The sequence below is a fragment of the Nannospalax galili genome, unplaced genomic scaffold (genome assembly GCF_000622305.1).
Source record: "Nannospalax galili isolate Female #2095 unplaced genomic scaffold, S.galili_v1.0 scaffold282, whole genome shotgun sequence".
NCBI lineage: Eukaryota > Metazoa > Chordata > Mammalia > Rodentia > Spalacidae > Nannospalax > Nannospalax galili.
Genome location: NW_008347693.1, coordinates 130,689 through 144,600, shown reverse-complemented (window position 1 = coordinate 144,600; position 13,912 = coordinate 130,689). Strand labels below are relative to the sequence as shown.

Sequence of the window (13,912 nt, the reverse complement as noted above, 5' to 3'; positions counted from 1 at the left end):
GGTAAGTGCACCCATGTCATGCAATGCCCTCGGAGGACAGAAGAGGCTGTCTTACCCCCTGGAACTGGAGTTACGGACAGTTGTTAGCTGCCATGTGGGTGCTGGGATTCGAACCTGGGTCTTCTGCAAGAATAGGCAGTGTTCTTAACCACTGAGCCATCTCTTCAGCCCCTTAATATTTATTATTTTTATATGTATTGTGTATTGCCTGCATGTGGGTAGGTGCACCCATGTCTTGTAGGGTCTGTGGAGATCAGAAGACGGTGTCAGATTCCCTAGAACTGGAGTTACAGACAGTTGTTAGCTGCCATGTGGGTGCTGGGAATCGAACTTGGGTACTCTTCAAGAGCAGCCTGTGCTCTTTAACCCCCTGAGCCACCTCTCCAGCCCGTTTTTTTTTGTTTATTTATTTATTTATTTTTTTAAGTCTTTTTGAGACAGGGTCTCCCTGTAGCCCCAGCTGTCCTGGAACTCACTAAATAGATCAGGCGGGCCTTGAACTCACAGAGATCCACCTGCCTCTGCCTTCCAAATGCTGGGATTAAAGGCATGTGCCTGACTCCCTTGTTTTTGTTTTTGAGACAGGGTCTCACTATGTAGCTATGGCTGGCCTGGAACTTGTATGTAGACCAGGTTGGTCTTGAGCTTCCAGAGATCCACCTGCCACTGCTAGGATTAAAGGCTTACACCATCACGCCTGACCTGAGTAGCTCATTTCTTTCTTTTCTTCTTTCTTTCTTTCTTTCTTTCTTTCTTTCTTTCTTTTTCTTTCTTTTTCGACTGAATTAACTTTATTTTGTAAGGAATTTAGAGAACACAAGCAAATATATATTGATAGTGTGTTAAAAAAACAAAATTCTGTATATCATTCAAATTTTAAAAATCAGTATGACACTAAAAAATGTACTAAGCAATGTTTCCTTTTAGGACAAAATATTATCAGTGGTTTATCACAACTAGATATACAAACATAAAGAAAATGCTAAAATGGTATAAACTTATGAATCTCAAAGTGACCCAGTAAATTTCAGGGAGCACTAGTTGCCACCAGTGTGAGACTGCCATCTATTCTGTTAAAGGAAACAACCTGTGTCCTGAGTGACAAAGATAGGCAGATAACTACAGTAGGGTGAAAAACAAGGAAGCCTCTGGTGACTGGAATTTAGTGTAAAGTTTTGTTTTCTTTTGTTATTACATGTGATTTGTCTATTTTCTTCCTTCAAGTAAAGTAACTGGATATGCAAAGAATCTAAAAACATTCCCAGTTACATTTTACTTTTACAGTAAGTAGATCACTTTGTACTGAAGAAATGATACTCTCCTGTTATTACAGCCATTAATTAAGTTAAGATGATTTGTTTTAACAACTATGGTATACTTTGATTTAGAAAAAAAAAACAAATCTGTAAGTCAAGAATATATATATGTATTTGTTTTGTTTTTATATGACAGTGTCTCACTGCATAGTACTAGCTGACCTGAATCTCATTATATACAACAGGCTGGCCTTGAAATTAGAGTGATCGTCCTGTCTCTGCCTCCCAAATGCTGGAATTACAGGCATGCACCATTACATCTGCTTTAAGTCAAGAATGTTTAAAGAACTTTTCTGTCTCTTAAGAAATATTTAAATCCTGAAAATTTTTTTTTTTAGTGAAAACAGTATTAACTTCTAATATATTAAGTGTCTTGAAAAGAACATTAGATAGTCTGATAACCATTTAAATAAGAACATTCAGGGATTAGACACAATTTTTGATTCTTTGTACACTAAAATTTTACTGTGAGATGCTATAAGTCTCCCTAAAACTTAAGTACCAGTATTTTATTTATTTATTCGTTCATTCATTTATTTATTTTTACTATATTTATTTGAGAGCACAGTGGTATGCATGTAGAAGTCAGAGAACAACTTGCAAGAGTCAGTTCTCTCCTTCCACCACATGAGTACCAAGGATTGATTGCAGGTCATCAGGCTTGGCAGCAGAAGCCTTTTACCAGCTGAGCCATCTCACTGGTCTAAGAACCAGTACTTAACAATTTTTTTTCTTTCTTGTGATGCTAGGAATCAGATGTAGGATCCTAGGCATGCTTAGGCAAGTGCTTTACCACTGACTTACATATCCCGCCTGGTTTTGTTTTTTTTAACATAAGTCTCATTCTATAGTCCAGGCTGGTCTCAAATTCATGACTCTCCTGTCCCTGCTGAGATTACAGGTTTGTGCCACTATGCCTAGGCCTTAAAAATTTGTTTTAAGAAAAAAAAAGTTTATAATCTACTCAATCATCCTGAAGGGGAATTAGATTAAAAGTAATAATGGTGTTTGTATATGGTAGCTCATTTCTTAATGGCATTCACTGTGCCATATCCAGGCCACTATATTTCCTGTCTATCCCTCAAATGTCTTTTAATTTAGTTCCTTTATTTTTTTATGCAGTGCTGTGGCTTTGCCACATTTTAAGTAGACACTACCACTGAGCTACATCCCTTGGCCTCCAATTGTAAATTGTCCTTTTTTTTTTTTTTTTTGAGACATGTCTCAACATGAAGCCCTGGCTGGTCTTGAATTTATAGAGATTTGCCTGCCTCTGCCTCCCAAATCCTGGGATCAAAGGCATGTGCTACCATGCCCAGCTCAAATGTCTTTTGGTCTTTTTGAGACAGGGTCTCCCTGTAGCCCCAGCTGGCCTGGAACTCAGTATGTAAGATGAGGCTAGCCTGGAACTCACAGAGATCCACCTGCCTCTGCCTCCCAAGTGCTGGGATTAAAGGCATGTACCACCATGCCTGGCTCAAATGTCTTTCTTAATAGGGAGTTAGAAACAACTTCCATAGGATTGCAAGCTGGCTCAGTGAGTAAAAGGCACCTGCTATCAAGCCTGAGGACCTGAGTTCAATCCCCTGGACACACATGGTAGAAGAAGAGAATTGAGAATTATGTCCTGCAAGTTGTCCTCTGATCTTCACATCTATACAAACAAATAAATGAATGAATAAAAGTTCGTTCTCCTGTACCTAAGATTTAAAAAAAAAAAAAGGCAGCCCCTGCTACCATTTCTTCTTGTAGTAGATGAGGTGAAAAGGTCAGTTTTCCTGTAGGTTTTTCTGCCTTCTTGATCCCTTCAGTGTTAATATAAAAACAGGTTGGCAAACTTTTTCTGTTAAGTGCTAGATAAACATTTTAGACTGTGAAGGCCATATGGTATCTGTTACAACTCAAAGTCGTTTTGTTTTAGTGTAAAAGCTGTCACAGATGACATGTAAATGAGCAAGAGGGGTTGTGAGTCAATGAAACTTTATTTGCAAACAAACAAACAAACAAACAAGCAAAACTGACTGCAGCTCAGCGTGCAGATTCCCTATTAGAACAGTCTCCTCTTTTTTTTCCTTCCTTGCAGTTTGAAAGAAGCAGGTCAGCTGTCCTATGGTAGAGTCTGCCTTCTGGGTTGCCTCATTGTTTGGTTACAGTTATTTAATTTGTTCTACTGTGTTTTCAGTATTCGGAAGTTGGACTTAGAGGCTCAGTTAAATCTAGTTCAACCATCTTCATTAGTTGTCCTTTGTCAGGGATGCTGTGTCTGCAGGGTGCCTTGCATCAGGGGAATGTGTTGACTGTTTCACAGTGAGCAAGGGAGATGTTACATCCTCTCACTGCAGGCTTATGTTATTTTGCCTTCGGATCATCAGGTCATCTATCAGTGCCTCTCCCTCATGGTTTAGCATCTTGAGTGTCTACCTTTGGCATTTGTTTATGTACGGGTGCAGAATGACTTAGCATTTGGTCATTCTTTGTTATTAGCTGGGAATTGCCTGTGAAGAAGGCAGTTCATTTATACTAAAGGCTGGGAGGTAGGCTGAATTATTTCTCTTTAATTGCCAGTTTCCAGAGTGGAGAGTTAGGGTACTGTTGCCCTCAGTGGTGACATGGGGGGCTTTGGATTTGTTTTGCCTTCTTCAGTTTTTATAATTTCTACGCATGTGCTGTTTTCTAGATTCCATCTGTTTCCATTGATTGCACTCCTTCTTTTGATGTTTAGATGAGATCAGCTCTGCCTATCAGAGGCGTCCTCGGGGTGCCTCATTTATTTTTTATATTACATTTATTTATTTGTGAGGGGTGGGGATTGAACTCAGGTCCTCAGGCTAGCAAATGCCTTTACCCACTGAGCTATCTCACCAGCCCCTAATGCATACTCTTGCATTTGGGTTGCTGAGCTAGAGGCCACCGTGACTTAGGCTAGGGTCTGAATAGCAGGCTTAGATGGGGGCACACCTCTTCCATAGACCTCTATTCTGTATGTGACTCTGACTGCCTGTCAATATGTTTATCTTATGAGGCCTCCTATTCTTGCCCACCTCTAAGCACACTGTTGACTGACCTGTATTCACCTGTGCTGTGTGCATGACCTGAGTAATGTGGTTCTTGGGCCTGTCCTTTGGGGTTAGCAATGCCAGAAATAACCTCTAAAAATACCAATAAAGCCTCCTTTCTTTCCTATGCTGACATCCTGAAGCTTAGCACATGCTTACCAGGCCTTGGGTCAATAGGGTATCAGACAGGACTGAGGACTATGTGTGGGTGGTGGCTGGAAGGGTCAGGTAGAAGCCCCTGTGTCCAAGGATGATGGCTCCATATAGGTAGGCTTCTGAAAGCAGCAAGGGTTTGGGTCCTTCCTAAAAGGAGCTCTCTGATCCCCACCAGCCATGGGCTAATGACTGGTCCTGACTCCTGCCTTCTCTCTTCCCTATTCTTCAGGCTTCTGTCACTGTCCCTGGAGCATGGGGGGCTGCTGAGCTTGAGTGGCTGTGTCAACCAGGTGCTGTGTCTTGCTCAGTGGCAGGGAGGGTGCCCATGGCTGCAGCCAATAAAGGTGAGTGCCTTCCTGGTCTGTGAGTTTGCATGAGCTCTTGCAGAGAACTCTGCCAGAATGATATGTGGTGGTTTGAATGAGAATGTTCCCCATAGGCTCCAAGTAGTTGGACATTTTTGTTCCCAGTTGGTGGTGCTGTTTTGGGAGGTCTTAGAAGGTGTGGCCATGCTGGAAGAAGCACATCACTGGGGGCGGGCTTAGAGAGTTCTTAAGCCTTGCTGGATCTCCCCTTGTGCTCTGCTTCCTGTGCCTACTTGAAGATGTGAGCACTCCTCTTTCTGTTCCAGCCACCTCTGCCGCCATGCCTCCCCGCCATGACAGACTAATTCCCTTGAAACAGTAAGCGCAAATAAACTCTTCCTTTTATAAGTTCCCTTGGTCATGGTGTTTTTATCACAGCAACAGAAAAGTAACTAATACAGGGAGTATTGTTGCATATTGGACCTGCTTCGTCTCTTGGTGTGGTATGTCTTAGTGTCATTCAGAATATACCAGTGCTTGTGCTAGGCCCAAGCCCCAGCACAGACCCCTGCTTGCTCCTTTGCTTGCCATTCTGTGGAAGTATATGTCCTGTCCGTATGTGTCAGCCCCCCGGTTCCACTGGTGGGTGTTTTAGGGGACATGTCTGGCTGGTGTGAGCATTAGAGACCTGGGGTGGGACCTTAGTTGGAATCTGGAAGACTTTAGGCAAGAGAAACCTGGTAAGATCTGAGAGTCAGCTCAACAGGGACTTGTGGCTGTGCCAGACTGGCTCCTAGGGTAGATAATCCTGCTGAGTATCTTAAGAACCCAGGCCAACACTGGCCCCGGCTCTTCCACAAAAAGGACTATGAGTGAGACTCTTGAGAGTCCCGAGACCTTGCTGAAGGGTCATTGCAGACTGGAATCGTGCCCTTGCTTCCCATAAGTTGAATGTCCATCTAGTCCAGGTTTTTGCCTATCTCCCCACTACTTAGCATGTCTCAACCCTTTGCCCTTTGCTCTTAGGGAACCTAGTCCATTAGTGACAGACAAGGACCTGATGGGGACTAAGCAGAAGGTTTCAGCGTCTTCCTTTGTATCTGCTAGTGATCATTGAGCTTTAGTGGCCATGTAGCCTCTCCTAGTGGCCAAGTGTGGTTTTTAACCCCCTATTCCTCCCACTGCAAGTAGGTCCCCTAGAAGCCTTTCCCATCTCTGTACCCTTGGTTGTTAGGGGTTATCAGGAGTCCCAGGCAGGGGGACTGCCTCATCTACTTGTGAACCTGAGAGGAAAGGTTCCAGGGAGGCTGGAGAGACAGCTCAGTGGTTTGGTTTTTTTTTTTTTTTTTTTTTTTTTTTTTTTTTTTTTTTTTTTTTTTTTTTTCGTTTTGTTTTGTTTTTTGGTCTTTTTGAAGCAGGGTCTCCTGTGGCCCCAGCTGTCCTGGAACTCACTATGTAGACCAGGCTGGCCTTGAACTCACAGAGATCCACCTGCCTCTGCCTCCCGAGTGCTGGGATTAAAGGTGTGCGCCACCACGCCTGTTTTGTTTTTTTGAGACAGGTCTTCTTGTAGTCCCAGCTGGCCTGGAACTCGCTATATAGACCAGGCTGAACTCCATCTCACAGAGATCCTGACCACTTCTGCCTCCCTAGAGCTGGGATTAAAGGTGTGCACTACCACCACTCCCAAACTTCAGTGGTCTTTGCAGAGAACCTGTTTGGTTCACAGCACCCATGTCGAGTTGCTCACAACCATTTGTGACTCCAGTTCCAGGGGATCTGTTGTCATCTTCTGGCCTCGCATGTGGTGCAAATAATCTCAGGCAGGCACATACACACTCACATGTACACGTAAATAAAAATCTTTTTAAGATGCTGGGTGGAGAGCATGGCATTCTGGAGGAAAGCATGAGACAGGGTATGCAGAGGCCTGGGCCCAACTCTGTACTGCCTGGTGGGTCTGGAGAACTGTTTCAGGTACCATCCTCCTCCCCTCCAAGTGAGGGGTCATATCAGCTAGTCTCTTGAGTTTCTTGTACATGTGTGCTGGAGATGGAACATTTGTGGGAGAGCTGGATACGTAGGTTGGGGTGGGGGTGGGGTTAAACCTCATGATTACCAGTATCTACCTAGGCCTGAAAGGAGTTTGGTCAGTGGATGGTGGGGAATGTAAAAACATTTGGGCATTAGGAGGAACAAAGGAAACTGGTTTCCCTGGGGCAAGGGAAGCCAGCAGCCCATGAATCCTTCTATTCTTCTAGGCAGTAAGCCCAGAGTCCGAAGTATCCGCTTTGCGGCAGGCCACGATGCAGAAGGCTCCCAGGGCCATGTCCACTTTGACGAGAAGCTGCATGACTCAGTTGTCATGGTTACTCAGGAAAGTGACAAGAGCTTTCTAGTCAAGGTATGTGCACTTCTGCCCTGTCATCAGCCTGGCTCCCTTTACCTCCTCCTGGGCTTTGCCTGGCTTCCAGGAACTGTCTCCTTCCTGCAGCTGGGTTCCTAGGCACATCTTTGCCTCTCCTTTAGTTTCTTCATCTGTAAAATGGAAAGTGGGGGATCAGTAAGGTGATTGTTTAGAATGTTTAGAATGTCACTTGAGTCAGGGCCAGCAGAACCATTGTCATTGGCATAATGCAGACAAGAACAGTAGAAGGTGGTTGTGGTGGCTGTAGTGCCGCAGGCCTGGCTCAGGTCTAGTCTTGCCGCTCTGGCTCTGTGGCTTTGGGCAGTTCACTTTTTGTTTTCTTCTTTTTTGGTCTTTTTGAGTCAGGGTCTCCCTGTAGCCCCAGCTGTCCTGGAACTCACTATGTAGACCAGGCTGGCCTTGAACTCACAGAGATCTGCCTGCCACTGTCTCCCGAATACTGGGATTAAAGGTGTGCACCACCATGCTCGATCCAAAATTTTTTTAAATTTATTTTTTTCATTTATAAAATTTGTTTACTGCACTTACATGGTGCACATGTGGCGGTCAGAGGACACCATTTGTGTTCCGAGGATTGAACTTGGGCTGCCAGGCTTGACAACAAGTGCCTTTACCTGCTGAGCCATCTTTCTAGCTATTCATACTCATAGTTGGTGTGAGAATGAAAGGGTGTAGATGTAGGTGTAAAGCTAATTATGATCATAATAGGGTGTGACTTTTTACTCTTCGCCATGTTTTGTCCTTTGTAGTGGTGTTCATCACTCCACATTTTATTTTTGACTCTAGGAATTGAACCCAGGGCCCTGGGCATGCTAAACACACATTCTACCAATGAGCTGTGTCAGCCCTTACTCTGCATTTTCTACTTGGCAGAGCATGCACTTTCCCTCATGGCCACACCTCACACACCCACCAGCATGGCTCTTTCAGTTGTTTGGACACTGGCTTCCATATCGACTTGGAAGGGACAGGAAGGAGTTGATGGAGGGGCTAGATTGGAGAAAACAGATTGAAGCCTTCAGGTTGGTCAATACCAGGGACCCACAGTTGGGCAGAAGCGTCCTGTGTTGGGAGACAGAGGGCTGATCAATGGAGACCACCCAAGAGGCTTGCAGCCCTGCTCCGAGGTGCCCCATGTTTGTGTTCCTTTCTGTCCCAACTCAGTCTTCATTCTCTCTCCTACAGCTAACGGTTTTCCCAGGAGAATAAACAGAACAGATCAAAACAAAGGGTCTAAAATTTTCAATAGAAAAATTAAAGATAGCCAGTCACAGTCACACATGAAGTGACCGTGGTTAATATGTTAGTGTATGTCATCCTAGACCCCCTTTAAAAAGTTTTTATTTTTTAAATTTTATTTGTATGAGTGTTTGCCTGCACATATATAAGTGCACCCATGTCATTTAGTGCCCGCATAGGCCAGAAGAGGATGTCGAATCTCCTGAAACTGGAGTTATGGATGGTTGTTAACTGCCAGGTGGGTGCTGGGAATCAAACCTAGGTCCTCTGCAAGAGCAGCCAGTGCTTTTAACAGCTGAGCCATTTCTAGGTCCCCCTCCCTTTCTTTTTTAAAGCTGCTTCCTGAAACAAAAAGCTGGAATCACAGTGGGCATGCTGGTTTTTCCTTGCCTCTGTTTATGAACTGTTTCCTGCCTGTCAGGAAATAACTTTCCACTAGGTTTTACCCTATCTGATGTTCCAGTGTGTGCATCATCGTTGATTTGGCTGCTTCTGTTTTCCTGGGTGTTACAGTTTTCTCTTCCTGTTGGTATTTCTCCTGACAAATTCTGTAAGTGCTATAGCTGGGCCACAGGGTCACAGCAGACAGGTATAGCCAGAAAGCCTTTAACAATATATATATATTTTTGAAATTATTAATGTATGTGTGGGTTTTCTCTTTCTACCTTCATATTGTACTGAACTCAGGTTGCCAGGCTGTGCAAAAAGTGCCTTTACCTGCTGAGCCATCTTGTTGGCCCCAGAAAACATGCTTTTAAAAGTTAAAAAAAAATTTTTTTTTTTTAACATTTTTGTGTGTGTTTGTGGGGGTGCCATAGCATGAGTGTGGGGATCAGAGGACTTGCAGGAATTGGTTCCCTCCTTCCACCATGTGTTCTGTGGATTAAATTCAGGCTGTTGGACTTGGTGGCAAGTGCCCTTACCTGCTGTACCATCTCACCAACTCTTACATATTTCTTTTGAAGGGCCAGCAGATGGCTCTTTGGGTAAAGGCACTTGCACAACCTGATGGATACATACTGTAGTATTGGAAGGGACACTTCTCAAGAAAGCTTTCTGAGCCAGTGGAAGGAAAGAGCCAATTCCCACAAATTGTCCTCTGACCTCCACAATGCTGTGGCGTTTGTGCTGTGCTTTTCTTCAAATAAATAAATAAATAAATAAATAATTATTATTTTGGGGAGACAGGGTCCATGTACTCTAGGCTGTCCTTAAAAACTGGCTGTATAGCCAAGGATGACCTTGAACTTCTGACCCTTCTGCCCTCACCTCATGAGTGCTGGGATTGCAGGTATGTGCCATGACTCCTGGTGTGATCCAGTGCTAGAATCAAACCCAGGGCTTCATGCATGCTACACAAGCACTCTATCAACTACATTCCCAGCTGTTCATTTTGAGAGCACAGTCCAGGCTGGCCTAAAGCTCACTGTGTAGCTCATGCTGGCCTCAAACTTGCAGTGATCTTCCTGCCTCAGCCTCTTAAGTGTTAAGATTATAGATGTGAACTATAATGCCTGGCTCAGAAAGTTTTCTTGAGAAGTGTCCCTTCTCAAGAAAACTCATCTGTGTGTCCAGATGAGTTGAGCCTTATCATGTGGTAATATTAACCTGGTCCCATGCAAAAGTTAACAGTTCCAAGTAGCAATTCCTAACCTGCCCCCGAGGCTGGGGCCCTTTAGTCCCTGTAACCGAGTTGGGATACAGCATGTATCCCTGTGGCTACAAGTTAGCCCTCCGTTTAGCCACTCTGCTCAGAAGCCATTGCAGCTTATGACCCTTCATACCACTAAAGTTTCCAAGGCATCTGTCCCAGAGGGACAGTTTTGGTTGCCAAGCAGTGTATATGGACAGCAGAAATTGCTTAGGCCACAAGCAGAGGGCACTGGGCACATGGAATCTTTGAGTAGGTGGGCAGGCAGTAGAGCAGGTGCCAGCAGTGCAGACAGGATTCACATTCAGTGGTTAATGCCTGGCCTGTGGCCTGCTGTGCACTCCCACAGCTGGTCTAGTGTGCTTTTGTATTTGGTTCTTGGGATCAAAATCAAGGTTTCACACATGCTGAGTACATACTCTACTATTGAGCTATACCTCAATTCCTAGTGTCCAGTTATCCAATTCCATCTTATCCCTTATCCCATGCTGTCATGTTGCCTATTGTCTCCAGACAAGTGACTCTGGGCTGTTGGACCTGGGCAGGTGCTGGAAGTGGTGGGCGAAGGTGAAGAGCCTCCCTTTATTGGTGGTGGTGGCTTGCTTATTACCACACATGACAGAAGTGGCCAAGGGTCCAGGAAGGAATTTACACAATGTGGCCTTCAGCCAGGCATTTTATGACTATTCTCATCTATAAAAACTGACCTCTGAGCCAGGTATGGTGGTGCACGCCTTTAATCCCAGCACTTGGGAGTTGGAAGTAGGCAGGTCTCTGTGTGTCTCCCTGTCTCAAAAAGACCAAAAACAAAAAACAAACAAAAAAATCCAAACCAGGCATCAGACAGACTCTGAAGAGTGTGCTGGCCCTTAGGAGAAGGGATTCTGTTAAAATACCTGAAGCTGTCAGCTAGGGCTCTGGAACAGCAGCCAGTCATTTCCTGACTTGTGTTTTCTCATCTATGAAATTGACCACTGAGGCCTACTGGGCCTCTGACAGATGCTGACTGTAGATTGTCCTGGCCTTCAGGGGAAGGGATTCTGTTTAAATACCTGGAGCTGTCAGCCAGGAGTGTGGAGCAGCTGGAGTGTAACCAAGGGAGTTGGGCTCCCAGGGTAGCAGTTGCTGAGGCCTACCAGGATTATAGGTGGCAATCCCTGTATGGGCCTAGGAAACAACAGTAAAGATGCCTCTCCTCCTACCCCCTCTTGCTGCAGGTTGGCTTCCTGAAGATCCTGCACAGGTACGAGATTACCTTCACCCTGCCCCCAGTGCACAGGCTGAGCAAGGACATCCGTGAGGCACCTGTCCACAGCTTGCACCTCAAGCTCCTCAGTGTCATACCGGTCCCTGAAGGTAGGTCCCCTTCTGAGCTGCTAGAGGCCTGTCCTCATCCAAGAGGGCCTGCATAGCATACTTACATAGTGGGCGTGTGAATGTGGGGTTCTTCCTTTCCCTAGCTAGGATGAATAGGGAACTGAGCAAAATCCAGGGACACTGTGTCTACCATGTGGTGGTATGGCAGTTCCAAACCTCCATTTAAAATTTTTAAATTTATTTTTATATTATGTATATGACTGTTTTGCCTGTATGCAAGTGCACCTATGTCATGCAACACCCACGAAGGCCAGAAAAAGGTGTTAGATTCCCTGGAACTAGAGTTACTGATGGTTGTTAGCTGCCATGTGGATACTAGGAACCAAGCTCAGGTCCTCTGTAAGAGCAGCCAGTGCTCTTAACTGCTGAGCCATCTCTCCAGACCCAGCCTCCATTTTTGGGACAGAAGTCCATTAATTCACACTACAGGTTTGTCCATTAATTTCACACTGCCCATTGCTTGATAGTATCCTCAGTGGGGAGGTCCCAGAGGAACTGTCTTTGGGCCTCCAACCTCTCTCATCTTCCTGCATAATAAGGCAGGAGATGCAGGAACTTTGGGTTGCTAACTCCTAGCACCCACTCATCCCAGGCCTTGGGTTCTAGGCTGCTTCTCCTGCTGGCTTCAGGCCCTGTTCTACTTCCAGTGCCCAACCTTGTAGAGACTGAGCCTCAGCTTCAGTTCCATGTCTACTGCCTCTTCATAGCTTTACCCTTCCTTCAGTGGACTGAGGACGACCTTGCCCTGTGCCCTCTAATCCACTGCCTCTAATCCTCCTGCCTCTACTTGTTCCCTATCACCTTCTCTACCTTCCTTTTTGTGGAACCAGTGGACCTTTTTCTTAGAAGCATGAGTTAGAACTTGTCCTCACCTATAGAGTCATGTTTGATTCCCAGGCCAGAGACACATTCACCTCATTAAAGAATGGGAAGTTTCTTAGTCCTGTGCCAGCCTTGTGGGGTTGGGTCTCTAGAGGGATCGTCCATACCCCTTTCTGGAAGAGACTCAGCATGACTTACTGAGTGTAGGACTGAGTGCTGGGGACAGTATGGGAAAGCTATGGCGGTACTGATTATCCCTGTCCTCCAGCAGGTTATAGCATCAAGTGTGAGTATTCAGCACACAAAGAAGGTGTCCTCAAAGAGGAGATGCTACTGGCTTGTGAGGGTGACACAGGCACCTGTGTGCATGTAATGGTGCAGGCACGTGTCATGGGTAAGTGATAGTGTGAGGTGGGTCTGGCTGAAGGAGGGAGGCACGAGAGTGGCCTGGAGATTCTTGAAGCTGGCTGTGGGTTCCAACCTCCTTGGCAATGTTCTCCCACAACCCCGGGCCAATGATGTGAGGGAGAGGTCCCTGTGGAATGAACTTTGTGTGGGGCCAGGACACAGTAGGCATACCAACCTATGGCACCTGCCTTACAGACCGGCACCACGGTACACCCATGCTGTTGGATGGTGTGAAGTGTGTGGGCGCAGAACTGGAGTACGACTCAGAGCACAGTGACTGGCATGGCTTTGACTGAGGCCTTGGGCCCTGCTGGCCTGCCTCAGCCTCTTAGCCTTAAATTCCACCTGTTTCCCAACATGCTGCGTGATGGTGTGGCTTCTTGCCTCTCCCCTGGGTAGGCATGGCTGGGCTGGGCCATGTTCACGCCTCCCACTTCCGCCTTCATTCCTGCCACCACCCTGCCTCTCCTGTGTTCTCTCTCACTTCCTTCTCTCCATGTGCCTCAGTCTCCTGACAGAAGAAAAGGGCTGAGCCCCCAAGGAGGCTATCTGAGAGGAGGAGGAACCTGTGGTAGGATTTACCTCTTTTCCTCCCCAAGCCATATGGGCTCCAGCCAGAATGTGGGAGAGGACAGAGTGGCTTTGTGACATTGATACCCCATTACTGCTGCTGCTGTTGTCTCACCTTGGCCACCTCTTCTTGCCCTCCTTATTCCCTACTGTTGTCTATGTGGGTGGGAGGGAGGTGTAGTTCCCAGCCCTATCCCTCAGGTCTGTGATACTTGGTTTTTAAATGACTGGTCAATAAAAATTCCAGTAGATACCAGAAGCCAGTGGGGGTTTTTGTTCTCTGGGGTTAAGAGAGTACCTTACCCTTCACAGGTGGGCCAAGGAAAGACATGGGTAAACTCTTTAAGGAGGCATGGGTACTGTGTGATACTGCATCTAGCCCCAGAAGGGGATGCCTTTTAGGCCTGGGACTAGTTGCTCAATTGATTTGGGTGGGAAGGGGCCTCCTGCCCACACCATAAAGAAGTCTTAACTTCTGTTTGGGTTGCTGGACAGGGATAAATTAGCAGCTCCTTTTTGCTAGTTCCCTTCCTTCTGTGCACATGAGAATGTTCTCCCTTGTGTCTCTAGCTCTAATGTTCCCT

The 13,912-nt window shown here is 45.8% G+C and overlaps 2 protein-coding genes across 7 annotated transcripts in view; one reads left to right on the top strand and one right to left on the bottom strand.

Annotated features, from left to right (window-relative positions):
* The window catches only part of CUNH20orf27 (chromosome unknown C20orf27 homolog), a 20,084-nt gene extending 6,497 nt beyond the window's left edge, over positions 1–13,587 (top strand). For 2 of the 5 annotated variants that reach the window (XM_029568925.1, XM_017800928.2), the window contains exons 2-6: positions 4,758–4,872; positions 7,095–7,237; positions 11,369–11,507; positions 12,619–12,744; positions 12,954–13,587. In XM_029568925.1, the coding sequence (XP_029424785.1) occupies positions 4,854–4,872; positions 7,095–7,237; positions 11,369–11,507; positions 12,619–12,744; positions 12,954–13,054 (528 nt within the window). In that variant the 5' untranslated portion in view covers positions 4,758–4,853 and the 3' untranslated portion in view covers positions 13,055–13,587. The remainder of the gene's footprint in view (positions 1–4,757; positions 4,873–7,094; positions 7,238–11,368; positions 11,508–12,618; positions 12,745–12,953) is intronic. The other 3 variants (XM_008844324.3, XM_029568923.1, XM_029568924.1) reach the window with 3 other exon arrangements.
* Hspa12b (heat shock protein family A (Hsp70) member 12B) overlaps positions 7,253–13,912 on the bottom strand; it is a 26,501-nt gene continuing 19,841 nt past the window's right edge. Inside the window, exon 13 of one of the 2 annotated variants that reach the window (XR_003851310.1) lies at positions 7,253–7,371. The gene's annotated coding sequence lies outside the window, so the exon portion shown is untranslated. Of the gene's footprint in view, positions 7,372–10,663; positions 10,938–13,912 lie in introns of those variants that run through there. The other variant, XR_003851311.1, reaches the window with a different exon arrangement.